This window comes from Aquarana catesbeiana, linkage group LG03 (assembly GCF_042186555.1).
Source record: "Aquarana catesbeiana isolate 2022-GZ linkage group LG03, ASM4218655v1, whole genome shotgun sequence".
NCBI lineage: Eukaryota > Metazoa > Chordata > Amphibia > Anura > Ranidae > Aquarana > Aquarana catesbeiana.
Genome location: NC_133326.1, coordinates 77,340,054 through 77,367,182, shown reverse-complemented (window position 1 = coordinate 77,367,182; position 27,129 = coordinate 77,340,054). Strand labels below are relative to the sequence as shown.

The window sequence follows — 27,129 nt, the reverse complement described above, 5'->3', positions numbered from 1 at the left end:
AGGTGATGTCTTCCAATGGGAACATTTATACTGATGACAACTGTCAAGGGTGGGATTTCCTATCATTTTCCACTTTCCACATTTTTCAGTTTCATTGACATGTCTCAGGTATAGGAAGTGAAAGGAAATCTCTCCAATGAGAGCATGGGTGGTATGGTTGTCACTAAGACAGGAAAGCATGGACAGCAATAAAAACATGACAGAGTTTGTAACCTTTAACTACTATACAGTAGTCAAAAACATTTTGGCTGAACGTCATGGGTACAGTGCGAAATTGACAAAAAATATTCCTAGTGGGATTACAGTTAGAAATAAAACTTCCACACTCTACCCAACACTAACAATTGGGTTTTGATGGCTATAGTCTTTTTTTTTTGAAAATTTCTTGAATAGCACTGAGCTTATTAAAACATACATTTCTATAATGCAGGTTTGAAACATTTGACATCAATAGCTTTGAACAGTTCTGTATAAATTATGCGAATGAGAAACTACAACAACAGTTCAACTTGGTAAGTACTCAGAACACAATGTCCAATGCAGCAAACCATAGAGACCAATCAGACATCATCTTTTGAAACGAGAACCTTTGTGGCAGGATCCCCGAATAATACTTTAAAAGAGTTGTAAAGGCAGAAGGTTTTTATCCCAGCACCCCCTAATACTTACCTGAGCCCCCTCTCTGTCCAGCGATGTCCAGGACTCTCCCTCCCGATTGGCTGAGACACAGCAGCGGCGCAATTGGCTCCCACGGCTATCAATCAAAGTCAGTTAGCCAATCAGGGGAGAGAGGGTGCGGGGCCGAATGGCAGCTCCGTGTCTAAATGGACACACGGAGCTGCAGCTCGGCTTGGGTGCCCCCATAGCAAGCTGCTTGCTGTGGGGGTACAATCACTTTAATGAAAGCTTGAAAACTTCTGAAACGACATTAAAATGTTAAAGCATGTTTCTATTTTAGTGATTACATTTAGATCTACGTTAACAATAATATGATTGTTTGCTTTTGGTTATTGTTTTAGGTTGGCTTTACTCCAGTAGAATATTGGTTGAAATTTTCATTTTAGGAATGTTTGATTTACTGCTGGTTAGTTGGGTCAAATCAACATTTGTTTTTTACTGCAGTGTCAAGAAAATTCAAAGCAGCAGAATGGAAAATGTTTCTGGATTGAACAAGTTTCTAACAGCGTTATGTGTTTTTTTCGGGAAAGTCAATTTCCTCCAAAATCGAGTGTTAAAACTAGAGATTAAGGTTGGCCCGATACCACTTTTTTAGGACCGAGTACAAGTACCGATACTTTTTTCAAGTACTCGCCGATACGGATACTTTTTTTTTTTAATGTCACGTGACAGTGTTTTTTTTTTTTTTTTAACAATGCTTTCTTTTTTTTCTTTTTTTTTAGGGGGGGGAGGGGGTGAACGGTGTCTGTGTGTTTTTTTTTATTTACATTTTTATTATTTTTTACAATAATATTTTTTTTTATTATTTATTGCAATATGTTTTTTTTTTTTTAATCAGCCCTGTTGGGGGGCTTTGGTGAGATCTCCCCCTTGAGACAGAGAAAGAGACTGAGGATAGAGATTCCCCAGTCCCTTTCTCTGCAGCCTCAGCTGCACTGATAATGAATGGAGAGAAGACAGCGGCTCCACTCCATTCATAAACTGAGACATCGTAATCACAGGAGATTACAATGTTTCAGTTATGTGAATGGACAGAGTCAGCTGACTCTGTCCATTCACAAAGGAAGGAGGAGGACATGGAGAGAGACAGCACAACGGAGGGGGACAGCAGAACGGAGGGGGACAGAGGAAGAGAGGGGGACAGCGTAACGGCGTAACGGAGAGGGACAGAGGAACGGAGGGGGACAGCGGAACACAGGGGGCATGGAGGATGCGGTGACAGTCAGCAGTGATCGCGTGTGGGGGAGTTACAAGCACCGATCACCGCTGTATGTCACTAAAGCAGCTGAAAGCTGCTGGGGGAAAAGCTTGTAACTCCCCCAGGCGCCGATCACTGCTGACTCTCAAGGTATCGGGGGAAGCATCGGGAGCCTTTGCCCGAGTACAAGTACTTGGGCAAATGCTCGGTATCGGGACAACCCTACTAATGATGTACCGATACCATTTTTTTAAGACTGAGTATGAGTACCAATACATTTTCCCAAGCACTCGCTGATACCAATTACCGATACCTATTTTTAGTGTCATGAGACATTTTTTTTAAGGCTCGTTCACATCGTACATTCATGAAAACGAATGGGAAAACCACACAGATTTCACTTGCAGAGACATCAGGTTCACATCACAACTTTACAGCCCGTTGACATATGTGCAGGCCAGCCGCAGTGCGATTTGAAAAACTGCCCTGTGCGATTTCAGTCCGGTTCAGGTGTGATTTCTAATCTCAAACACTATAATTTGCATTGGAATCACACCTGAACGGCTGAACGAAAACGCATTGGCCCACACATATGTGAACTGAGAGGTATGCTTTAGTACCAGAGCATTTGCACAAGTACAAATACTTGAACTTGTGCAAGTACAGTGCAACGCTAGTTAAAACCAAACAACATTTTTAAGTATTGTCGAACATCATTCATGAAGTCATTGAATGTACTGAATTTTCGTACAAACGTTTGTTCAAAAAGCTATTAGTGTAAGGCCAGCTTAACTATGCACCATTACTAAGTAAGGAACATACCGATGTAAGTCATTTGAATGTCTTAGCTTATTTTTTAATATTATATCTATGTAGTGACAAGTTTTGCTGACATAGATTTTTACTATAACTTTATTTTTGACAGTTATCGTTGATTTTTCTGATAGATTTCATTATCCATTTAATAGTTTGGTTTGAGTAAAGTGTACATTGCATTAGTCCATAGCAACTATTTAGAAGTAGTATTTTAATTCCTTTGACTACGGTAAACCCCGAACTGTGAGGCTGCATTCACACCTCAGCGTTTTGAATTGCAGGCAGATTTCCCATGATTCTGCCCGTTATTTCAAAAGCGCAGAGGTGTGAATCACAAATTGCAGAATGCATTCGTTTGAGTATCGCCTAAAATCGTGGTGCGGTTCTGCAACAATTTTCGCATGATAAATCGCTCTGCAATCGTAGCAACCTGCATTGCATGAAGCATGTTGCCCCGAAAAAAGTTCAGGAGCTACTTCTAGGAAACATGTTTCACACTGTGTGGCTTTCCGCAACTGCAGCATGATTTATCACATGACAATCACGGCAGAACCGCACCATGATTTTAGGTGCCATTCAAATGATCTGTGATTTGTCATTCACACCTTGGTGATTTGAAATTGCGGGCAGAATCACGACAAATCTGCGCGCAATTCAAAACGCTGAGATGTGAATGCAGCCTGATTGCTTGCTATAAGTTATCTATACTGCTACCATATTCTATTTGTGTACATATTTCTTTATTCATTCGGTACTCGGCTAAAAACTGACCTATCAGAAAGGCCAGAGTGGTCTGCAAACATTGTCAGTACACCAAATTATTGTTTGTTTGTTTTTTTAATGTACCAAAGTATAGTTCTTTTTGGATGGTTTACATAGAAAGGCGTACACCAATTGCTAAAAATTCCCAAGTGCGACTTTTTGCAACAAAAGTTTCCCAATCTGTGCCACATAAATATTGGTACAGAAAATGGGTTTGTCAATATTCAGTGCCAAAAAGGTCAGTTACACATTCTACTACGTGCCAAATCAACAATATTACTGCAGCATAATAGTTTAATTGACATGAAATGCTCCAAAGTAGGTTGTCACACACAACAATTTGTATACTTAACAACTTCCAGGCTAGGTTTATCTGACCTATTGTGTTATGGAAGCACTCTGTATTTAATGTTTATCACCAAATTGAGGATTTTAGAAAAGTAATAAAAAAGATACTTTAAAAATATAAAAATATAAAATAAAATATTTTAAAATATTTGATGACCTGAAACATGTACGGATCAGCAGTTCTGCTTTCATACAGTGCCTTGAAAAAGTATTAACGCCAAATGAAATTTTCCACATTTTGTCATGTTACAACCAAAAATGTAAATATATTTTATTGGGATTTTATGTGATAGACCAACACAAAGTGGCACATAATTGTGAAGTGGAAGGAAAATGATAAATGGTTTTACATTTTTTTTACAAATAAATATCTTAAAAGTATGGCGTGCATTTGTATTCAGACTTGTATACAGCTGCAAGTCTTTTTGGAGATGTCTCTACCAGCTTTGCACATCTAGAGAGTGAAATTTTTGCCCATTATTCTTTTCAAAATAGCTCAAGCTTTGTCAGGTTGGATGAAGAGCTTCTGTGAACAGCAATGTTTAAGTCTTATCTTGGATTTAGGTCTGGACTTTTACTGGGCCATTCTAACACATGAATATACTTTGATATAAACCATTCTATTGTAACTCTGGCTGTACGTTTAGGGTCGTTGCCCTGCTGGAAGGTGAACCCCTGCCTCAGTCTCAAGTCTTTTGCAGACTCTAACAGATTTTCTTCTAAAGCCACGTACACACGAGCGGAATGTCCGTCAGAAAAAGTCACACGGAAGCTTTTCATCGTATATACCGATCGTGTGTAGGCCTCATCAGACTTTTTTTTTCCTGACAGACCTAGAAATGGAACATGTTCTAAATATTTCTGACGGAACCAATTCCTATCGGGAAAACCGATCGTCTGTATGCTGATCCGAAGGACCCAAAAAGACGCATGCTCTGAAGTACGAGACGGAAGCTATTGGCTACTGGCTATTGAACTTCCTTTTTCTAGTCCCGTCGGAAGTGTTGTACGTCACCGCGTTCTGGACGGTCGGACTTTGGTCAGACTTTGGGTAGGCAAGTAGGCAAGACCGCTTGAATGGAATTACGTCGGAGTTCCGTCGGAGAAACCGTCAGAGTTTATTACGACGGCAAAACCAGTCGTGTGTACGCGGCATAAGATTGCCATGCATTTGGCTCCCTCCATCTTCCCATCAACTCTGACCAGCTTCCCTGTCCCTGTTAAAGAAAAGCATCCCCACAACATGATGCTGCCACCACCATGTTTCACAGTGGGGATGGTGTATTCAGGGTGATGTGCAGTGTTAGTTTTCCGCTACACATAGCATTTTACTTTTAGGCCAAAGAGTTCAATTTTGGTCTTATCTGACCAGAGCACCTTCTTGCACATGTTTGCTGTGTTCCCCACATGGCTTCTTGCAAACTGCAAGTGGGACTTCTTATTGTTTTCGTTCAGCAATGGCTTTCTTGTTACCACTCTTCCATAAATACCAGATTTGTGGAGTGCACGACTAATACTTGTCCTGTGGACAGATTTTCCCACCTGAGCTGTGGATCTCTGCAGCTCCTTCAGAGTTACCATGGGCCTCTTGGCTGATTCTCTGATTAATGCTCTACTTGCCTGGCTTGTCAGTTTAGGTGGACGGTCATGTCTTGGTAGGTTTGTAGTTGAGCCATACACTTTCCATTTTCAGATTAAGGATTGAACAGTGCTCTGTGAGATGTTCAAAGCTTGGGATATTTTTTTTGTAATCTAACCCTGCTTTAAACTTCTCCACAACTTTATCCCTGAACTGTCTGGTGTGTTCCTTGGCTTTTATGATGCTGTTTGTTCACCAAGGTCCTCTAACAAACCTCTGAACGCTTCACAGAACAAATGTGAGATTAACCGCTTGCCGACCAGCCGTCGCTGTTACACTGTTGGCAGGTTGGCACGGCTGCGTGATTCGACGTAGCCGTACATCTGGCTCTTTAAGAGCTCTAGGGGTCACGCCCGCAGTGCGACGCTGGAGCCAATGCACGTGGCCGGTGGCCGCAATGCCTGACAGCGACCTGCGATCATTCCAGAGAGAGACAAAATGGGGATCTGTCAATGTGAACAGACAGATCCTCGTTCTGTCAGGGAAGTAAAGAGAGATCTGCTGTTCCTAGTGAACAGGAACAGCGACCTCTCTCTACTTCCTGTCAGTACACTGCCCCCACAATTAGAAACACCTCCCTAGGGAACACTTAACCCCTTGATCGCCCCCTAGTGTTAACCCCTTCCCTGCCAGTGACATTTCTACAGTAATCAGTGGCTATTTTTAGCTCTGATCACTGTATAAATGTCAGTGATCCCAAAAAAGTATCAAAAGTGTACGATCTGTCCGCCGCAATGTCACAGTCCTGCTAAAAATCGCTAATCACTGCCATTACTAGTAAAAAAAAAAAATAATAATAATAATGCCATAAATATATCCCCTATTTTGTAGACGCTATAACTTTTGTGCAAACCAATCAATATACGCTTATTGCTTTTTTTTTTTTATTTTTTTTTTTACCAAAAATATGTAAAAAAATACATATTGGCCTAAACTGATGAAGGAATAATTTTTTTCTATTTTTTTTTCTTAGATATTTATTATAGCAAAAAGTAAAAAATATTGTTTTTTTTCAAAATTGTCAGTCTTTTTTGTTTATAGCGCAAAAAAACAAAAACGCAGAGGTGATCAAATACCATCAAAAGAAAGCTCTATTTGTGGGGAAAAAAAAGGACATCAATTTTGTTTGGGTACAATGTCGCACGGCCGCGCAATTGTCAGTTAAAGAAACGCAGTGCTGTATCGCAAAAAAATGGCCTGGTCATTAAGGGCCAAATCATTCCGGTCCTTAAGTGGTTAAATTACACACAGGTGGACTCTATTCAATGGCGTCACTATGGGGGTGCGGGGGGTGCTGTCCGCACCTGGGTGACACCCGCAAGAGGGGTGACACCAGGACTTTTTCAGCTGGAACGTGATGGAAGAGAGTTCCGCCATCTACGTTGCTGCCCTCTGCTTTCCGCTCAGTACTGTCACTTCTAAACACGGAAGCCAGGCTTCTGTATTTAGAAGTGACACAGCGCTCCTTTCCGGCCAGATTCTCGGCACCTGTCCACACTCCCGCAGCAAGCATCGCTCGCCGCTGCTTGTCACACTAGAGCCGGGGAGGGGAAGCTTTTGCTGGGTGGCTCCTCCCCGGCTCTGACGTGTCTTACAGGTCATGAGGGGAGCCTGTGAGGAGGGACATCTCTCTGGATTGAGCCGCGCTGTATCTGAGGTCTGTGTTCACAGGGGAAAGTTTAATATGTGCTAATTGTACAGGAAGGGGGAATGGGTGTCTGTGCTGGGAGGGGGAAGACAGTTCTGTCCAGGATGGTGATTTAGTGGTGGAACTCTGCACCCTGTACCTACCTGCACCCTGTACCTACCTGCACCCTGTACCTGCCTGCACCCTGTACCTACCTGCACCCTGTACCTGCCTGCACCCTGTACCTGCCTGCACCCTGTACCTGCCTGCACCCTGTACCTACCTGCACCCTGTACCTGCCTGCACCCTGTACCTACCTGCACCCTGTACCTGCCTGCACCCTGTACCTACCTGCACCCTGTACCTACCTGCACCCTGTACCTGCCTGCACCCTGTACCTACCTGCACCCTGTACCTGCCTGCACCCTGTACCTGCCTGCACCCTGTACCTGCACCATGTACCTACCTGCACCCTGTACCTGCCTGCACCATGTACCTACCTGCACCCTGTACCTACCTGCACCCTGTACCTACCTGCACCATGTACTTAATTACACCCTGTACCTACCTGCACCATGTACCTACCTGCACCCTGTACCTACCTGCATCCTGTACCTAACTGCACTCTGCACCCTGTACCTACCTGCATCCTGTACCTAACTGCACTCTGCACCCTGTACCTACCTTCAGCCTGTACATACCTGCACTCTGCACCCACCTGAACTCTGCACCAACCTGCACCCTGTACCCACCTGAACTCTGCACCCACCTGAACTCCGCACCCTGCACCCACCTGAACTCTGCACCCTGCACCCACCTGAACTCTGCACCCACCTGAACTCTGCACTCTGCACCCACCTGATCTCTGCACCCTGCACCCACCTGCACCCACCTGAACTCTGCACCCACATGCACCCTGCACTCTGCACCCTGCACCCACCTGAACTCTGCACCCACCTGCATCCTGTACCCACCTGAACTCTGCACCCACATGCACCCTGCACCATGCACTCTGCACCCACCTGAACTCTGCACCCTGCACCCACCTGAACTCTGCACCCACCTGAACTCTGCACCCTGCACCCACCTAAACTCTGCACCCTGCACCCACCTAAACTCTGCACCCACCTGTACTCTGCATCCTTCACCCACCTGAACTCTGCACCCACCTGAACTCTGCACCCTGCACACACCTGAACTCTGCATCCACCTGCACTCTGCACCCTGCACCCACCTGAACTCTGCACCCTGCACCCACCTGAACTCTGCACCCACCTGAACTCTGCACCCTGCACCCACCTAAACTCTGCACCCACCTGTACTCTGCATCCTTCACCCACCTGAACTCTGCACCCACCTGAACTCTGCACCCTGCACACACCTGAACTCTGCACCCACCTGCACTCTGCACCCTGCACCCACCTGCACTCTGCACCCTGCACCCACCTGAACTCTGCACCCTGCACCCACCTGAACTCTGCACCCACCTGAACTCTGCACTCTGCACCCACCTGAACTCTGCCCCCTGCACCCACCTGAACTCTGCACCCACCTGAACTCGGCACCCTGCACCCACCTGAACTCTGCACCCACATGCACCCTGCACTCTGCACCCTGCACCCACCTGAACTCTGCACCCACCTGCACCCTGCACCCACCTGAACTCTGCACCCACATGCACCCTGCACTCTGCACTCTGCACCCACCTGAACTCTGCACCCACCTGAACTCTGCACCCTGCACCCACCTGAACTCTGACCTCTGACTCTGTATGTAGCACCCTCATAGTATTTAATGACCCTTAAGGACCCTCCCACTCCCAGCTGCTGTGGCACGCTCAACCCTCCACCCCCCTACTTGGGGAAAGGTGTGGAGCGTCGTTGAGTTCCTGCACCTTTTCTCTGAGATGAATGCCCTGGGTGACACTATCAATTAGCACTGCGGCAGGCTGGGGGGGCGTGAGAGGCACATAATGCGCTAGCCTGCTCAGTGCAATACTGCCTGTCATGCTGGGGGGGGGGGGGGGGGGTGACACCATGTTTTACCGCACCGGGTGACACCAACCCTAGTAGCGCCACTGACTCTATTTACTAATTAGGTGACTTCTGAAGGCAATTGGTTCCACTAGATTTTATTTAGAGGTATCAAAGTAAAGGGCTGAATACAAATGCACGCCACACTTTTCAGGTATTTGTAAAAAAAATTGAAAATCATTTATCATTTTATGTGATAGACCAACTTCACAATTATGTGCCACTTTGTGTTGGTCTATCACATAAAATCCCAATAAATTACATTTACGGTTTTGGTTGTAACATGACAAAATGTAGAAAATTTCATTTGGCGTGAATACTTTTTCAAGGCACTGTATATACAGCTAGGTCCATATATTTTTGGACACAGGCACAATTTTCATACTTTTGGCTCTGTATGCCACCAGAATAATATTAAAACAAAACAATCCAAATGAATTTGAAGTGCAGACTTTCAGCTTTAATTCAAGGGGTTGAACATAAATATCAAGTACAAATTTTAGGAACTGCAACCATTTTTATACACAACCCCCCCCCCATTTTCAGGGGGCTCAAATGTAATTGGACAAATTAATATAATCGAAAATATTATTTTCATTTTTAATATTTGGTTGAGAATCCTTTACTGGCAATGACTGCCTGAAGTCTGGAACCCATGGACATTATAAAAGACTGGGTTTCCTCCTTTCTGATGCTTTGCCAGGCTCTAACTGCAGCTGTCTTTAGTTGTTCTTTGTTTGTGGGCCTTTCTGCCTTTAGTTTTGCCTTCAGCAAGTGAAATGCTCAATTGGGTTGAGATCAGGTGATTGACTCGGCCATTGCAGAGAATTTAATTTATTTTCCTTCATAAGCTCCTGGGTTACTTTTGCAGTGTGTTTTGGATCATTGCCCATCTGTACTGTAAAGCGCCGTCCAATCAACTTTGCTCATTTGGCTGAATCTGGGCTGACAGTATATCTCTAAACACTGCATAATTCATCGGTCTGCTTCTGTCTTCTCTCACATCATCAATAAACACCAATGACCCAGTGCCACTGGAAGCCATGCATGCCCATGCCATCACACTGCCTCCACCATGTTTTACAGATGACGTGCTTTGGATCATGAGCTGTTCCAAGCCTTCTCCACACAGTACAGATTAATCTTAGTTTCATCCATCAGAAGAATGCTTTACCAGGTCTGGCTTTTTTAGACGTTTTTTTGGCAAATTCTAATCTGGCTTTTCTATTCTTCAGGCTTATGAATGGTTTGCACCTTGTGGTGAACCCTCTGTATTTGCTTTTGTGAAGTCTTCTGTTTATTGTACACTTTGACTATGATAAGCTCACCTTCTGGAAAGTGTTCTTCACTTGTCTGGATGTTGTGAATGGGTTTTTCTTTACCATAGAGAGGATCCTGCGATCATCCCACCAGCATGCTTGACTGTATGCAAGACACACTTGTCTTTGTACTCCTCACCTGGTTTCCTCCACACACACTTGACACCATCTGAACCAAATAAGTTTATCTTGGTCTCATCAGACCACAGGACACGGTTCCAGTAATCCATGTTCTTAGTCTGCTTGTCTTCAGCGAACTGTTTTCGGGCTTTATTGTGCATCATCTTTAGAAAAGGCTTCCTTCTGGTATAACAGCCATGCATACTATTTAGTACAGTGTGCGGCGTATGGTCTAAGTACTGACAAGCTGACTCCCCACCCCTTCAACCTCTGCAGCAATGCTGGCAGCACTCATACGTCTATTTCCCAAAGACAACCTCTGGATACGACTCTGAGCACGTGCACTCAGCTTCTTTGGTCGACCATGGTGAGGCCTGTTCTGAGTGGAACCTGTCCTGTTAAACCACTGTATGGTCTTGGCCACTGTGCTGCAGCTCAGTTTCAGGGTCTTGGCAATCTTCTTATAGCCTAGGTCATCATTATGTAGAGCAACAATTCTTTTATAGACTTTGACAATGATACGCCCACCTCCTGGAGAGTGTCCTTCACTTGTCTGGATATTGTAAATGGGTTTTTCTTTACCATAGAGAGGATCCTGTGATCATCCACCACTGTTGTCTTCCGTGGACATCCAGGTTTTTTTATGTTGCTGAGCTCACCAGTGCCTTCTTCTTTCCTCAGAATGTACCAAACTGTTGATTTGGCCACTCCTAATGTTGCTGCTATCTCTCTGATGGATTTGTTTCATTTTTGAAGCCGTTTCACTTGCATAGACAGCTCCTTTGAATGCATGATGTAGGTTCACAGCAAAAAATTCCAAATGCAAATACCTTACTTAGAATCAACCCCAGATCTTTTACCTGCTTAATTCATGAAGAAATAAAGAAGGAGTAGCCCACACCTGGCCATGTAACAGCTTTTGATTCAGTTGTCCAATTACTTTTGGTCCCTTGAAAAAGGAGGGGTGACTATTATTAAAGGGGCTGTAAACCCTTGTTTTAAAAAAATGAAAAAACAAACATGTCATACTTACCTCCACTGTGCATTTTGTTTTGCACAGAGTGGCCCCGGTCCTCCTGTTCTGGGGTCCCTCGGCGGTGCTGGTGGCTCCTTCCCGCATCGAGTGTCCATGTTGGAGAAGCGCTCTCCTTGGTGGACACCCATGCGGGCATGCTCCCGAGTCCCGCATCTGTGTCCATTCACACAGAATGCAGGACTTGGCCCCGCCCCCCGGCAACGCATCATTGGATTTGATTGACAGCAGTGGGAGCCAATGGCTGCGCTGCTATCAATCTATCCAATCGGGACATGAGACACCAGCTAGTGCTGGTGTGCTCGTTTCCAGCTGGAGAAAGATCGAGGTCAGGTAAGTAGAACGGGGGCTGGGGGGGGGCTTCAGCACCACAGAAGCTTTTTCACCTTAAGGCATATAATGCCTTAAGGTGAAAAACCATGAGGGTTTACAACCCCTTTAAGAACTGTAATTCCTAAACCCTTCCTCCGATTTGGATGTACATACCCTCAAATTAAAGGGGTTGTAAAGCCTCATGTTTTTTCACCTTGAAGTGGAGGGCCACCCTGAAAAAAAAAAATTCCACCAAAAATCCTAAAAAAAAAAAAAAAAAAAAAAAAAAAAAACATTTGGAAAAAAAAATTTATTTATACTTACCTAAACCCTTGTTGCTAGGCAGTCTTCCTAATCTGCCTCTTCCTATTCCGCAGGGTGTTCTGCTCCTCGGTAAGCGGCCCCGTTGTCTTCTGGGAACTGTGTGTGTTCCCAGAACACCTCGGGGCCGTTCACAGATCGCCGCGCCACTCGTGCATGCGCAGTAGGAAACTGGCAGTGAAGCCACAAGGCTCCACTGCCTGTTTCCCTTACCTAGGATGGCGGTGCCGGGACCCGAGAGCTGAGGTACAGGTAAGTCTACTTATTTAAAGTCAGCAGCTACAGTGTTTGTAGCTGCTGACTTTAAAAAATTTTTTTAGCTGGCCGGAATCCTGCTTTAATGCATCCTATGCATTAAGGTGAAAAAACATTTGGCAGTGACCGGCCCCCCTCGTTTTACTTACCTGAGCCCCGTATTTCTGTCGGCAGAGACGTGCTCTCCCACTCTCCACGGGGTCCCGGCTCTTGATTGGATAGGTTGATAGCAGAGCAGCCATTGGCTCCCGCTGCTGTCAATCAAATCCAATAACTCGAGTGTCGGGGAGGCGGGGCCGAGTCCGGCATTCGTGTCTATGGACGCAAATGCTGGACTCGGGAGAGCTCGGGAGAGCGCCTGCACGGTAACCAGCCGGGAGAGTGCTTCTCCTAGGGGGTTATCTGATGTGGGGAGGAGCCGCGAGAGCCACCTGAGAGCCGCATGATATGTTTGTTATTTAAAAACAAAACAATCCCTTACAATCACTTTAAGCCTGGGTGTGTGCACTTTCAGCCCATATCCATTATATAACTATAGCTTGAATATGTTTTAGTAAATACCTGAAAAAATTTAAATTGTGCCTGTGTCCAAATATATATGGACCTACAGTGGGGACGGAAAGTATTCAGACCCCTTTAAATTTTTCACTCTTTGTTATATTGCAGCCATTTGATAAAATCATTTAAGTTCATTTTTTTTCCTCATTAATTTACACACAGCACCCCATATTGACTGAAAAACACAGAATTGTTGACATTTTTGCAGATGTATTAAAGAAGAAAAAATGAAATATCACACGGTCCTAAGTATTCAGACCCTTTGCTCAGTATTTAGTAGAAGTACCCTTTTGATCTAATACAGCCATGAGTCTTTTTGGGAAAAATGCAACAAGTTTTTCACACCTGGATTTGGGGATCCTCTGCCATTCCTCCTTGCAGATCCTCTCCAGTTCTGTCAGGTTTGATGGTAAACGTTGATGGACAGCCATTTTTAGGTCTCTCCAGAGATGCTCAAATGGGTTTAAGTCAGGGCTCTGGCTGAGCCATTCAAGAACAGTCACGGAGTTGTTGTGAAGCCACTTCTTCATTATTTTAGCTGTGTGCTTAGGGTCATTTTCTTGTTGGAAGGTAAACCTTCGGCTCAGTCTGAGGTCCTGAGCACTCTGGAGAAGGTTTTCGTCCAGGATATCCCTGTACTTGGCCGCATTCATCTTTCCCTCGATTGCAACCAGTGGTCCTGTCCCTGCAGCTGAAAAACACCCCCACAGCATGATGCTGCCACCACCATGCTTCACTGTTGGGACTGTATTGGACAGGTGATGAGCAGTGCCTGGTTTTCTCCACACATACCGTTTAGAATTAAGGCCAAAAAGTTCTATCTTGGTCTCATCAGACCAGAGAATCTTATTTCTCACCATCTTGGAGTCCTTCAGGTGTTTCTTAGCAAACTCCATGCGGGCTTTCATGTGTCTTGCGCTGAGGAGAGGCTTCCGTCGGGCCACTCTGCCATAAAACCCCGACTGGTGGAGGGCTGCAGTGATGATTGACTTTCTACAACTTTCTCCCATCTCCCGACTGCATCTCTGGAGCTCAGCCACAGTGATCTTTTGGGTTCTTCTTTACCTCTCTCACCAAGGCTCTTCTCCCCCGATAGCTCAGTTTGGCCAGACGGCCAGCTCTAGGAAGGGGTCCCAAACATTTTCCATTTAAGGATTATGGAGGCATCAAAGAAATAAAAGTGTAGCGCTATATTCCACATCCACAAACGTGCGTATCACAATACATAAGTGCATATATAAGGTGAATACTAACAAAACACGTATGACCATAAATATGGATAATACCAAATAATTAAACAGTGTTGATCACAAGGAAAATTAAATAAAACGATAAATATACTTTGTTATCAGATGTACCAGTGACTAGTAATAAGAAACCCGTGCTGGTTCCATGAACCAAACACCTCAAAAATAAAAAATAAAAAATCATGAAGCATAACAGTCCATATTGAGTATGTAAAAAAATGTGTGAAAAAAATAGTGAAGAAAACGTCACCAAAGGTCTGTGGGGGTAATAAATGGCAAGTGATGGAAAAAAAACTCCCAAATTCACAGATGGATGGTTTCACCAGATCTGGCAAGTGGGTAGAAAATAAGAAGACCACAAGTGTGCAAAGATTTTACATCAGTGCCGGGGCCATCACCAGAAGTAGAGGAGGCTTACAGGAACTACATGACCTGAAATGGCGTACGCCAAACAAGTCAGAAAGGCTTAATGACCAGCGATTCTGAGGAGTGCTTCTTGTCAGATGTCATCAACATATGGTGGAGAAAGGGGTAACAGCACGGCTTCCTCACCCATGGACAATCCAGCATAAGCCAAACGTATAATTCATATGCCATGCAAGGAGCAAAGAAAACTCACATAGTGTAATAACATTTTTTAAAACACTAATTTATTAAAATAACAAAAAACAAACTCACATTTTTGAAGATCGAAAAAAGCTCAAATATCATATAGCGGCAATCGTGAGGGCCACTGTGCTCTTAGTAACCTTAAGTGCAGCAGAAATGTTTTTGTAACCTTGGCCAGATCTGTGCCTTGCCACAATTCTGTCTCTGAGCTCTTCAGGCAGTTCCTTTGACCTCATGATTCTCATTTGCTCTGACATGCACTGTGAGCTGTAAGGTCTTATACAGACAGGTGTGTGGCTTTCCTAATCAAGTCCAATCAGTATAATCAAACACAGCTGAACTCAAATGAAGGTGTAGAACCATCTCAAGGATGATCAGAAGAAATGGACAGCACCTCAGTTAAATATGAGTGTCACAGCAAAGGGTCTGAATACTTAGGACCATGTGATATTTCAGTTTTTCTTTTTTAATAAATCTGCAAAAATGTCAACAATTCTGTGTTATTCTGTCAGTATGGGGTGCTGTGTGTACATTAATGAGGAAAAAAAATTAACTCAAATGATTTTAGCAAACGGCTGCAATATAACAAAGAGTGAAAAATGTAAGGGGGTCTGAATACTTTCCGTCCCCACTGTGTATATATATATATATATATATATATATATATATATATATATATATATATTCAAACACGACTTTACAGTATTGAATCCCTTGGATCAGCATACCAACCAAGCCACTAGCATTTTTATAAGAAGGTCTGTTATGACATGCTACCTATTCTCTCAGCACAGAGATCCTTTAGGATCTGCTCATACCTATGCAGATGCGAAGGTACACACGGGTTTTTGCACGTTTGGGTTGCATTTAAGAAAGGTCATTAGTTTTAACATGCTGCCCTATGTACGAAAATTGCACAAAAGAAGTGCAAGCATCATTTTTTTTTTAATTGCGCTACACCAAAATGCTTGGTACTTTGTTACCATGTATTTTACACTGCAATTTCACTCGCATGTTAGCAAGGTGTGTTGGGGTGCTATTAAGAATTAATGTGGGAATGCAAGAGATTTTGCCATTCCTGTATCACATAAATGTGAGCCTATCATTAAAGAGAAATTTTTCCAAAGGTGCTTTTTTTAATAGGCTAGATAATGGTGAGAAGCAGTTCAGTAATAGTATGCTGTATTATTGAATTATAGTTCCTTTAATATCCCATAGAAGCCGTTATAAAAAAAAAAAAAGTGTCATTACATGCACTGTTTACTTAAATGGGCGTGTATCTTCATGATAACTGTCATCAACTGAAATATTTCATTCTGAAGACACCATGAACAGTTGAAAAACAGGTTTTGTAGGTTATGTAATATGGCACCATATTGCTTTACACTTGAAGTGGTTCCAAAGCCTCAACATTATTTCCTTAATGCATTACTTACATTAGGGTAAAAATGTTTAGGTATCAGTTTGCCCCCTCACACCCCTTATACTTGAGCCCTCACGTGATCCAGTGCTGTGCCCACCTGTAGCACCTCTTTGCCTTCTCCTCGCTCTCATAGCTATTGGCTCCCGCTGCTGTCAGTCAAATCCTGTGACAAGGGGGCAAGGCCGAGCCACGCTGTCTGTGCCTATCGATGCAGGCAGTGTGCCTCGGGATCGAGCCCACAGGTGTGCCACCATAGTAAACGGCTTCCAATGGTGGCACACCAAAAAGAGGAGGAGCCAGGGGGACTTAAGAAGATGAGAATTGGGGCCACTCTGTGCAATTCTATTGCACAGAGCTGGTAAGTACACTCACCTGACACTTTATTAGGTACATCTTGCTAGTACCGGGTTGGACCCCTTTTTGCCTTCAGAACTGCCTTATATCTTCATGGCATAGCTTCAACAAGGTATTGGAAACATTCCTCAGAGACTTGGGTCCACATTGACATGATAGCATCACACAGTTGCTGCAGATTGGTCAGCTGCACATCCATGATGCAAATCTCTCATTCCACCAGATCCCAAAGGTGCTCTACTGGATTGAGATCTGGTGAGTGAAGGCCATTAGATTACAGCGAAGCACCACCAGCCTGAACCATTGATACAAGTCAGGATGGATCCATGCTTTCATGTTGTTTACACTAATTTCTGACCCTACCATCTGAATGTTGCAGCTGAAATCAAGACTCATCAGACCAGGCAATGTTTTTCCAATCTTCTATTGTCCAATTTTGGTGAGCCTGTGCAAATTGTAACCTCAGTTTCCTGTTCTTAGCTGACAGTAATGGCACCCGGAGTGGTCTTGTTCTGCTGTAGCCCATCTGCTTCAAGGTTCGATGTGTTGTGCGTTAAGAGATAGTATTACCTTGGTTGTAACTAGTGGTTATTTGAGTTACAGTTGCCTTTCTATCATCTCAAACCAGTCTGTCCATTCTCCTCTGACATCAACAAGGCATTTTCCTTCATACAACTGCCGCTCACTGGATATTTTCTCTTTTTCGGACCGTTCTCTGTAAACCCGAGAGAATACCCAAACAAGCCCGTCTTGCACCAACAACCATGCCACATTCAAAGTCGCTTAAATCCCCTTTCTTCCCCATTGTGATGCTCGGTATGAACTTCAGCAAGTCATCTTCACCATGTGATTGGCAGGTGTACCTAATAAAGTGGCCAGTGAGTGTATAGACCTGTTTGCTATTTAAAAATGTAAAAGAATAGTGTTTACAATTCAGTTTAGGTATTGGTAATACCAGTTTGCATTACTTTTACAGCTCTGACATAAGGGATGACCTGGCTTCCAACCTAATTTTAGTCAAACATACACTGCAGGGGTATAATGCTGTGTAGCATAAAAAGTGCCATATTAATAGAGGCTTGTTCATATAAGATCAGAGCAGACTTGAAAAATGTAAAGCGTGCTGGCGCTATATACAGTATATCCTGTATAATAACAATAATAATAATAATAATGTAGAATTTGCTCTTTCAAAAGGTTGGCATCGTTTTGGGAAAACACCGTCATCATGCTTCACTCATTTCTCTGCAGGCATTTAATGACCTACACTTATAAAGAAATGTATTAGACTTCTTGCCAAGGAAAGGGATATTTGTAGAGACTGGAGACTCTTAGGCTGCATTCACACCTGAGCGTTTTCAGCTCATAAAACGCCCGAGAAAACGCCTGAAAAACCCCCAACATGCAAAATCCCATTAATTTCAATGGCACCTGTTCACATCTGAGCATTTTGGCACCTGAAATAAACTCCTGAAAAACGCCCTAAGCTCAAAAAAGAACATGAGCTTCTTTGGGGCAGATTACAGGCATGTTTCTGCCTTTTACATTGGTGACCTGAACAAAATTGCGGTAAAAAAAACGCAGTAAAATCGCTGTAAAAAAACGCCTTGAAACGCTCAGGTGTGAATGCAGCCTTAATGAAGTGGATGAATGGGAGGAACTATACGCCTCTTGGGGAAATACAAATAATAAATAAAAAAGAATAAAAAAAATATATTTTCATATCCCTAAATTGTTGTATTCATTACAAAACTAACATGTATTTTAAATATTTTTCCAGCATGTCTTCAAGCTAGAGCAAGAGGAGTACTTTAAGGAAGATATCCCTTGGAATCTCATAGACTTTTATGACAATCAGCCAGTCATTGACCTCATTGAAGCAAAGATGGGTATTTTAGAACTACTAGATGAAGAATGTCTGGTAGGTAGTTTTTTGGCCACATAAAATGATTTATTTCCTATTCTGTTTTACTATATTAATTAGTGGTGCCCATGACTGATAGTTATTCTACATTGACCTATCACACTTTCAGTATTTATAATTTATTGTAGTTGTAAATCCTTACATATATTCATTGAAGTGACTAGCCTCAGGTGGTACAGAGAGAGGAAACAAATGCTCATACATAAGTTGTACCTGTTTACCTACAGCCCTTTCTTCTTTATAGCCTTCTATAGCACATAGAGCAAAGGTTATTTCTAAGCCTAGAAGAGGAAGAGGCCAGGATCTGATGTCACACACTGCACAGCATGAAGAAAGGAGCTGAGTGTAATCTGAGACCTGGGTGGAGGGAATAAACACACCCCGCTCTACACAGTTTTAAAGGAAAACATGCTCAGCTGAGACTGTCAATCATAGGCTGGGGGGGGGGCATCTTCCAGGATTGTCTAGTATGGGCATAGACTGTCAGAAGGGCCTCATGCAGATAGCAAAGGATTGAGAGAGGTGACAAAAATCACACTGGGTGTTTTGGATTGAGGCAAGTACACACTATAGAAGGATATGCTTTGCTCATTTTTTATTTCAGAGGTTTATGAGGCACCCTTCTTCCCACTGACAGCAACAGTGGTGAATAATTCTACACATCGACACCAACAGTGGGGCGTATTTCCTCTCACTGACACCATCAGTGATGCACTGTTCCTCCCCCTGACACCAAGGATGAGGCAGTATTCCTCCCCTTGACACCACCAGTGGGGCATAATTCCTTCCATTGACATCCAACAGTGGTGCACTACTCCTCCCACTGACACCAACAATGTCTTTTACACCAACAATAGAGCACTATTCTTTCCACTGACACCAACAATAAAGCACTATTCCTCCCATGGACACCAACAATGGGACACTATTCCTCCTTTTTACACCAACATTAGAGCACTATTCCTCCCACTGATTCCAACAATAGCGCATTATTCCTCCTCAAAATGACCACACATGCTATGTCATTTTTTTACTCCCACTGACCACCAAGCCTGAAGCTTTGTTTTCTCTTGTTGACACCTGGGCATTTTCTCCCGCTTGCCACAGTTTGGCTCCCTAAAGTCTGAAGGACAGTAAACTGTAGTGTATGTAGAAAGTTTGAAGACCCCTGCTCTAGGCAGTACCCTGTGGAAGTGTATATCTTGTTATAGGATAGAAGAGTGGGACGTCTTTAGGGTTGCCTTTTGTAAAAATGAGAATTTCCCCATCCTGGACCTAGGATTTGGGGTCTCCTGGGGTGCCCTGCAGCAATGCTTCGCATAGGAAAACTCTGATGAGCACCTGGTACTTAGCATGTGAATGGTAGTGACACCTTTCCTTGAAGGCACAGCAATTTTTGTTGATTCTTCTGTTTTTCTAGTGGTACATTGTTCCTGTACTCCATCTAGTAGATTTTAGCTACATTCATTGCACTGTATTTAACAGCTACCACATGGTACAGATGAAAACTGGCTACAAAAGCTGTACAACAACTTCATTAATAAGAATCCTTTGTTTGAAAAACCAAGAATGTCCAACAGATCATTCATCATTCAGCACTTTGCAGATAAGGTAAGCTAATAAAATATACACCTAAAAAGAAGATATGCCTACATGTAATTCAAGGGGTTTAATGAATAAATGCATTTAAAGATTTTAGATGTGCTGTACAAAGTTTTCAGCATCACCACAAGGAGGAGATGTATCAAAATTAGATTATATTTGCCAAATAGACCATTTGCATGATCTGTTTAATTTCCTTTCGGACAGAAGTCCCTATATATTAAAAAATAAGTGAAGTTCAATTGGTTATTGTTATGCAGGTGTTTTATTTTTTTTTTTTCATAGGCCCTATGCATATCTGAGCATTTTTTAGCCTGAAACTCCAAAACGCTCCATATTCAAAATCGAACGGTTTTCAATTGTGCCTATTCACACCTGAGCATAGGGGTTGATTTACTAAAGGCAAATAAACGGTGGACTTTGCTCCATAGCTTAGTAAATGAGGTAAAACTTCACTTTGCCATGAATACCCAATCACGGAAAATAAAAAAAGAACAGCATTTTTGCATGAACATGATTGGATGATCAGAGTCAGCAGAGCTTCTGCTCATTTACTAAGCTCTGGAGCAACTGCACTTTGCAAAGTGCACTGTCTACCCTTAGTAAATCAACCCAGTGGTGTCACTTGAAGCTTGAAGCACAAAAGAGTACATAAGCATCTTTGGAGCTACAAGCTTCAAATGTCTTTGGTCCCAATATACTTCAATGGGAACATCTAAAAATCACACAAATGCGCAGCAAAGGCACGAAAAAATGTTCTTATCGCATGTTTTTATTTCCTAGTAGCTAGATTTCCATTGGATAATAATAATTTTAAAAACTGTCTAAGCCTCAGGCACCTGCAAAAGCTAGCAAAATGCCCATATGACCACTCAAAAAATGAATGATCTCTTATAGCAGACCTATGATATAGAAAATGTAAGGCGTCCGGTGGGATACCATGTGTATTTTCACGTCTAGGGATTTTCACCATGTACAGTGCATCCGAAAAGTATTCACAGTGCTTTACTTATTCCATATTTTGTTATGTTACAGCCTTATTCCAGAAAGAGTTAAATTATTTATTTTCCTCAAAATTCTAAAAACAATACCCCATAATGACAACATGAAATAAGTTTGTTTGAAATCGCTGCAAATTTATTAAAAATAAAAAAACGAAAAAAATCCCATGTACATAAATAGTCACAGCCTTTGCCATGACACTCAAAATTGAGCTCAGGTCCATCCTGTTTCCACTGATCATCCTTGAGATGTTTCTACAACTTGATTTGAGTTCATCGGTGGTAAATTCAGTTGATTAACCACTTTACCCCCAGAAGGTTTTACCCCTTTAATGACCAGGCCCTTTTTTTTTGTGATACGGCACTGCATTACGTTAACTGACAATTGTGCAGTTGTGCGATGCTGTACCCAAATAACATTTATGTCCCCTTTTCCCCACAAATAGAGCTTTCTATTGGTGGTATTTGATCACCTCTGCAGTTTTTATTTTTTGCGCTATGAACAAAAAAAGAATGACAACTTTCTGCTATAAAACATATCCAATAAAAAAAAATAATAAAAATTCAAATTTCTTCATCAGTTTAGGTCAATATGTATTCTGCTACATATTTTTGGTAAAAAAAAAATCCCAATAAGCGTATATTGATTCGTTTGCACAAAAGTTATAGCGTCTACAAAATAGGGGATATATATCTATGGCATTTTTATTTATTTATTAATGGCAATGATCAGCGATTTTTAGCGGTACTGCAACATTGCGGCGGACAGATCGGACACCTAGCTGACACTTTTTTTGGGAACCAGTGAAATTATTACAGTGATCAGTGCTAAAAATATGCACTGTCACTGTATAAATGACACTAGCAGGGAAGAGGTTAACATCAGGGGTGATCAAAGGTTTAAGTGTATTCCCTAATTGTGCTTTCTTACTGTGGGGGGGGGGGGGGGGGTGCGCTCACTGGGTGGACACACTGATCCGTGTTCCTGATTAGCAGGAACACTAGATCACAGTAGTTATGCCTGACAGACGGCAGTCTACTTGTTTACATCGGCAGACCACTGTTCTGTCTTTGTGGGGAGCGACACGCATATGTGTCGTCGTCCCCCCCCCCAGTGGCTATTGAACAAAATCACATACAGGTACATGATTTTGCGCAATAGAGCTGCCTTGCCACAGTATATGTACAACAGGCAGTCTTTAAGTGGTTAAACATGATTTGGAAAGGCACACACCTGTCTATATAAGGTCCCACAGTTAACAGTGCATGTCAGAGCACAAACCAAGTCATGAAGTCCAAGGAATTGTCTGTAGATTTCCAAGACAGGATTGTATTGAGGCACAGATCTGGGGAAAAGTACAGAAAAATGTCTGCAACATTGAAGGTCTCAAGGAGCACAGTGGCCTCCATCATCCATAAATGAAAGAAGTTTGGGACCACCAGGACTCTTCTTAGAGTGGACCGCCAGGCCAAGTTGAGCAATCGGGGGGGGCTTAGTCAGGAAGGTGACCAGGAACCTGATGGTCACTCTGACAGAGTGTCAGCGTGTTTCTGTGGAGAGAGGAGAACCTTTCAGAAGAACAACCATCTCGGCAGCACTCCACCAATCAGGCCTGTATGCTAGAGTGGCCAGGCGGAAGCCACTCCTCAGTAAAAGGCACATGACAGCCCACCTGGAGTGTGCCAAAAGGCACCCGAAGGACTCTAAGACCATGAGAAACAAAATTCTCTGGTCTGATGAAACAAAGATTGAACTCCTTGCCCTGAATGGCAAGCGTCATGTCTGGAGGAAACCAGGCACCGCTCATCACCTGACCAATACCATCCCTACAGTGAAGCATGGTGGTGGCAGCATCATGCAGTGGGGATGTTTTTCAGTGGCAGGGACTGGGAGACTAGTCAGGATCGAGGGAAAGATGAATGCAGCAATGTACAGAGACATCCTTGATGAAAACCTGCTCCAGAGCACCCGGGACCTCAGATTTGAGGCTGTAATTGGTGCCAAAGGGGCTTCAACAAAGTATTGAGCAAAGGCTGTGAATATTTACTGTATGTACCTGGGATTTTTGTTTGTTTTTTATTTTTAATAAATTTTCAAAGATTTCAAACAGACTTCTTTCATGGTGTCATTATGGGGTATTGGTTGTAGAATTTTGAGGGAAATAATTAATTGAATCCATTTTGGATTAAGGCTGTAAAATAACAAAATGTGGAAAAAGTAAAGCGCTGTAAATACTTTCCAGATGAACTGAATCACGTACGCACTGTTGGAAGTGCAACATCATCTACTATGCACTCCGGACTATAGATGGTGCTATAGTGATATACTAGCATCTGTGTATTTACATATGCTTGTATATTCTGCACAGGAAGGAAGTTTTTTTTCCTATCTGTCCTCTCCTGTAATACTGTTTTCACACATGTATTCTTTTTTCCCTATAGAAATAAAGCTGAAATCTCCATTCCTCAAGATCTCAGTGCCTCATCTTTCACATAACCAACCCCTACTAGTACCGCTATTATAAAATATATGAAACAACTGTATAGGAGATCTGTGATTGTATAATGATTGCTATAGTTTTATACAGGACTGCAAAATTACTGGTCTGGGAATATTGTTTTTTTTATTATTATGTAGGTATTTGTGTATTTGACAGTATTAGAAATAACAGTACAGATGTAAATGATTTCATTGTATGCTTTTGTGCATCATAACATATAATACTGTCTAAAGCTATGTGTTTGATCTGCACAGGTAGAATACAAATGTGATGGATTTTTGGAGAAAAATCGTGATACCGTATATGAAGTGTTGATTGATCTGCTGAGAACTAGTAAGGTTTGTGTGATTCACTTCCTTGTTCTTTATGTATATTTGCATTGAGAAACTTGGAAAATAGGAATTCATAGGCACAGGTTTTAGGAACAATAGGGAGTTCTTGTACATACACTTCTGTGCAGGGGAGGCTTCCAGTTAACATATAAAACATGTTAACATTGTGTACAGATCTGTGTAAAAGCATGGGGCATCATATATGAAAGCCCATAAAGTATAACGCCAAAAATATAAAAAACAAAAAAAAAACAAACTAAGACAATACCTAAGTTAGAGTGTAACTAAAGGCAAAACTTTCTTTTTAGTTTGGGATAGAGTGGTGAGGGATTAGAACACCTGTCTTGTTGTTTATGGCTGTTTGTGCGCCTGTTAGAAAGATTCACCCTCTCTGTTTGTCTTGTGTTATCACCACAAATGAAAGTGAAAGAAAATCCCACACTTTTGGTTGTCTCCAGAACAGTAATAGAGGAGAAATCTGACAATAGGGATACTAGTTCTGGTGACCCTTGTGACTGTCAGGACTCCCTCCCTTTGAAAGGAATTTCCTGTTTCGGCTGTGGGACAGAAGGAAGTGAAGGAAAAACTCCCCAACGGTCCCCCGTTCCTCTATCCAAAATGGAAAAAGGTGTTTTCCTTCCTTTCTAAATGCATTGGTTCAATTTATTCAAGGAGTAGAAGCTGTTCACCAAGCAAAGTAAACATTCGCTTTGAAAAACGTATGTTCGCTTAGCTAAGTAAAACTGTTTTCACTTTAAATACCCAATCAAGTGCAGGATAAATGGAAAACAAGACTTTTTCTTGCTGTTGAAACATCCATAATAAACAGTGCTACTCCAGACCATTCAAGCCTCAGATGCCCTGCTCCTTTCCTCCACTGCGGCCACCCTGGTGCCAGCACAGAGAACCCATCCCTGCTCACAACTGAAAGATTGTAATGAATACGAGCCACCGATGATGTCTCTTCCAAACACTTATGTTCTAATAAAGGCACTGGGAAGAGTTGCCATTGGTGTGCGGCTTTATTTTGTCCTGGAATATAAAGTATATAAAGTGAGGAGAACGACAATGAAAATCTGACAGAAGTTCACCCTTTTTAAAACAGAGCTAAAACATCTAACTTCAGCATTGCTATCACTTTAAAAGTTTGTTTGAGTTAAGCAGTGAATGCAAGGCTTCCTTTGATTGGCCGAAGTGGAGGGGCAGGCAGATGACATCACATTCTCCATCTCAGTCATTCAGAGGAAGCCTTGTATTCATTGATAAATATACAAAGCTTCCTATGAATGGCTAAGTAGTGCTGAGCCCGTCTCAAGTTTGTTCTGGAACACAGCGCTGTATACTGTATGTATTTGTTACCACATACAGCTTATACAGTGCTGACAGCGGCCACTTGTATTAGTAAATAAAATAGTATTTTCGGCCTAAACAAATTATTAATAGTCATTTCAAAGCTGGAGTTAGATTTTAAAGTTGGAGTTGGGCTTTAAATTATGTATAAAAAGAACAGAGAGAGGGTGCACTGGCCTTGTCCCAGGGCCGTTTTTAAGGCAGGGCAAAAGGGGCAGCTGCCCTGGGCCCTGACATTGTTATGGGGCCCAAAGCAGCTGCCGCATACTTGCCAACTATCCTGGTTTAAATTCCCTCGTCCCTTGAGGTTTTAGTCTGTGGGCTGTGTCCCAATATCTCAGTGTGATGTGCTGCTACTAATGCTGTCCAGCTCTGCCCTATTGTTGTGTACAGGTGACTCACCTGCAGATCCTGTGTTTACATGTAAATTACCGGCATTCATGTGTAAATAGCGGTGACATTCATATGTAAATAGCAGTGTCATTCATATGTAAATAGTGGCGGCCAGAGGTATTCATATGTATATCATGCACCCCAGAGGCCATGTCCTCAGTAATCTCTAGCAACCAGTCAACAAGCAGAAATCATGTGCTGTAACCTCTAGCAATTAATCAGTGAACCGTAATGTGTGCTGTAACCTCTAGCAACCAGTCAGTGAGCAGTAATGATACACTGTAACCTCTAGCAACCAATCACAATAGCTGCCTGATCTGATTCAGTAAACTGATTTTGAGTCTAGCAGCTATTTATTGTATGTCTCAGAGCAGTTGAAGAGCGAAACTACATGGGGGGCCCCCCAGAAAAGTTTTGCCCAGGGTCCAATCAATATTAAAGATGGCCCTGCCTAGTCCATTAACTTTTAACACCGTTTATTAAAAAGCTAAATATGCAGTTATACTCACAAACCAACATAAAGGAAAGGCTTGTTACAAACATCAAAATGAAGAACAGCCAGAACCGCCATGCGTGTGCCTTGTTTCACTGGGACTAGGCTGCACTGGCCTACAGATACTGATGCATTTCGAGGGATCCCTTTTTCATCAGAGCTCCCCCCTGAAAATGTGTCAGCTTCTGCAGTGCACCAAGGGACATGCATGGGGGTTCTGGTTGTTCTCCATTTTGATGTTTGTGATTGTAATGTGTTTGGTGAGTTTGCAAGGACAAGATATCTTCTAGCAAATGCTTCAAAAAGAACACCTAGGAATAATAAACATTGAAGGTTTTGACGTGTTTTTATTCTCACAATTTTTTTGTGGTCATTATCCAAGGCTTTTTTTTTTTTCTCTGAACAATCCTAGTTTGACCTGTGTGCCAGCTTTTTTCAAGAGAATACACCCAGCAGCACTCCACAGTATAGTGCTGCCATCAAGGTGAAGTCTGCACGGCCAGTGATAAAGTCAGCAAACAAAGAGCTCAGGATGACAGTTGGCAGCAAGGTACGGTCTATACAAAACACTCAACTGAATGCTCTAATGTTATCATAGTCACTTTTTACTTGCCCTGTAACTAAGTCTTAAGTGGAGAACATCAGAGTAAAAACATTATGTTTTTAATATAGCTTTACAAGCGTTGTAGGTAGACATACCTCAGTGAGGCTCCTTTCACACTCATGGTGATGTTTACCACCACCCTGAAAACAGATCTGCAGTAGATCATTTTTCAGAGGATGGTGAAAGGAGGTTTGCAGGTGTTCAGGAAGCAATTCTGTTGGCTTATGATGCCTGTTTTTTTTATCGCTGAATGGCAATTTTACATCGCGGGACCATG

The 27,129-nt window shown here is 42.6% G+C and overlaps 1 protein-coding gene across 2 annotated transcripts in view; it reads left to right on the top strand.

Moving 5' to 3' along the window:
* LOC141131445 (unconventional myosin-Vc-like) overlaps positions 1 to 27,129 on the top strand; it is a 206,199-nt gene that overhangs the window by 70,338 nt on the left and 108,732 nt on the right. For both annotated transcript variants that reach the window (XM_073618725.1, XM_073618724.1), the window contains exons 11-15: positions 431 to 512; positions 18,433 to 18,573; positions 20,062 to 20,187; positions 23,935 to 24,018; positions 26,661 to 26,798. In XM_073618725.1, the coding sequence (XP_073474826.1) occupies positions 431 to 512; positions 18,433 to 18,573; positions 20,062 to 20,187; positions 23,935 to 24,018; positions 26,661 to 26,798 (571 nt within the window). The remainder of the gene's footprint in view (positions 1 to 430; positions 513 to 18,432; positions 18,574 to 20,061; positions 20,188 to 23,934; positions 24,019 to 26,660; positions 26,799 to 27,129) is intronic.